This window comes from Perkinsus marinus (assembly GCF_000006405.1).
Source record: "Perkinsus marinus ATCC 50983 genomic scaffold scf_1104296951054, whole genome shotgun sequence".
NCBI lineage: Eukaryota > Perkinsozoa > Perkinsida > Perkinsidae > Perkinsus > Perkinsus marinus.
In genome coordinates, this window is record NW_003209437.1 from 333,314 (window position 1) to 336,065 (window position 2,752).

Here is a 2,752-nt window from a genome sequence, read left to right on the forward strand (position 1 = left end):
GGTGTATGGCGCTCTACTGATAAGCTCAAGAAGCTAAATGATGAAGTGCTACCTCGGTATGTATTCAATGATACCCCATCTTTCATAACAGTATAACACTTTCGATATTTGCACTACTATCATTAAATTAGTAACTATCTGGGGAGGACGTGTTCGCGCGCGTATGCACGAATCTCGCTCGCCCATTATTCGTTGCATGAAACGGCTCGCAGCCCTCAGGCTGAAATGGATAAGATAAGAAGCCTTATTACCTATTATGGCTATCCCAAGTGTTGTTGAGTCAACCAGTGCGGGTGTTACTACTAACAGTCACCCACCAAGCGTCGCAACAGCCATGTGCTCAAATTCAGTGTTGGCCGGTTCCTGAAAGCCATCACCATGGGCGCCAAGGATCTCCCGCAGTTTGCCATGAGGGACCGTCGTTGCAGCCGCCAACCAACTTTGTCCACTGCGCACACATCATCAATAAGGCGCTGCGAAGGATAGCACACGAGAACTGTCAGCAATCTAAGTTATGATAGATTATCTATCATTGGATCGATTGCAGCCCGCGTATATTGCACGTCTACATTCACGCTCTATACATGTACCACGTCACAGTGCTGATAAGGTCCCTGCATGTTGACTCAGCAACACACTGAATGCATATGACCGTCATTCTACGATGGGAGTTAAGGTTTCTTGCTCATCAAACAGCGAAGGCTAGCCTCATTGCTAGTTAAAGTAGATAACCTCAAGATAGATTTGGGATTATCATTATCATCATTTATTGGAGGAATCGGATCCGCTGCCGGCCATATAGGGAACGCAAGAGTAGCCGATGGATCAAACTCGAACTATCTTGAATACGGATAAGTCTAGACTAGAGAAATGAAATGATAAGACCAGTAGTCTAGTTCATTGTAGTCAACTAGTTCTAGTTGACAACAATGCCGGCCACGCACGCATGCTCACGTTCCTAACTGGAACGAGGTGATGCACAATGCGTGGCGCACAACTGCTTGTCTACGAATAGACAGTCAGGGAAAATCAGGAGCCCTCATCATCGACTCCTACAACAATTCCCCAATCGACTGGTATTAAGTTGGCTTACTTTGACACAGGTGAATCTAGCACTGGCTGATATACCTCTGGCCAGTGGATATATCCCCCTATACTGGGGATATCTAGCGGCTGGCTAAGCCTGCCTGGCTTTTTCATCAGATGCACTTGGATGGGCAGCTCAGAAACGCCTACCAACTTGAGAGTCAAGGTCGTGAACATACTCAGTATGTTTCTCCCGAACTATGATGATGAGGATAGTTATCAATAGTTACAAGGGTGGAGATCAATAGCGACAAATGTCATAGAACTTGCTACCCGTTGCTGTCTAGTAGACAGTTCTATGACAGTAGACAGAGTCTACTGTCATAGAAAAGGGTGTCCTCATTCTAACGCTGTTATCGTAGTCTTCAAAAGCAGCGGCCATATTACGGATAAGAGTCTATAATATAGACTCTATATCCATTCAGTCTTATGGCGTGCGCACCCTGTAGCGCATGCCTCGCTCTAGCCCGACTGCGACTCGTCTCTAAGGGACTAGCAGTAGAACGCTCATCGGGACTAGCTGATACGAGAGCCTCAGCTGCGACTCGCCCCCAATAGACTCACAAACTGCGACTCTTCTCTAATAGACTAGCATCGTTTTCCGTTCCTACGAGAACCTCCGCTGCGATTCGTCCCTAATGGGCTAGCAGTATAACGTTCGTCGGGACTAGCTGATACGAGAACCTCAGCTGCGACTCGTCCCTAATGGACTAGCAGTATAACGCTCGTCGGGACTAGCTGATATACGAGAATCCCAGGGGCGACTTGTTTCTAAGGGACTAGCAGTAGAGTGCTTCTCGTCCTTATGAGAACCTCAGCGTCGGCTCGTCTCCAAGGGACTAGCAAAAGAGTGTTTCTCGTCCCAATGAGAGCCTCAGCTGCGACTCGTCCTTAACGGACTAACGGTAGATCTCGTCTCTATGAGAACCGCAGCTGCGACTCGTCTCTAATAGACTAACAGTATTTCGCGTCCTTATGAGAACCTAAGCTGCAACTCGTTTCTAATGGACTAGCATCGTTTCTCGCTCCTACGAAAACCTCAGCTGCGACTCGTCCATAATGGACGAACAGTATTTCTCGTCACTATGAGGACCTCAGCTGCGATTCGTCCTTAATGGACTAACAGTATATCTCGTCTCTATGAGAACCTCAGCTGCGACTCGTCTCTAAGGGACTAGCAGTAGAGCGCTCATCAGGACTAGCTGATGCGAGAGCCTCAGCTGCGACTCGCCCCCAATAGACTCACAAACTGCGACTCTTCTCTAATAGACTAGCATCGTTTTCCGTTCCTACGAGAACCTCCGCTGCGACTCGTCCCTAATGGACTAGCAGTATAACGTTCGTCGGGACTAGCTGATACGAGAACCTCAGCTGCGACTCGTCCCTAATGGACTAGCAGTATAACGCTCGTCGGGACTAGCTGATATACGAGAATCTCAGCGGCGACTCGTTTCTAAGGGACTAGCAGTAGAGTGTTTCTCGTCCTTATGAGAACCTCAGCTGCAACTCGTCCTTATGAGAACCTCAGCTGCGACTCGTCCTTAATGGACTAACAGTATTTCTCGTCACTATGAAGACCTCAGCTGCGACTCGTCCTTGATGGGCTAACAGTATTTCTTGTCTCTATGACAACCTCAGCTGCGACTCGTCCCTAATGGACTAGCAG

The 2,752-nt window shown here is 48.1% G+C and overlaps 1 protein-coding gene across 1 annotated transcript in view; it reads left to right on the forward strand.

The window, feature by feature from the left end:
• Window positions 1–518, forward strand: part of Pmar_PMAR008809 (hypothetical protein) — a gene marked incomplete at both ends in the record, with an annotated part of 5,408 nt that extends 4,890 nt beyond the window's left edge. The window contains one exon of the mRNA XM_002777829.1: window positions 429–518. Within this exon, the coding sequence (XP_002777875.1) occupies window positions 429–518 (90 nt within the window). The remainder of the gene's footprint in view (window positions 1–428) is intronic.
• Between the last annotated feature and the right edge of the window lie 2,234 nt (window positions 519–2,752).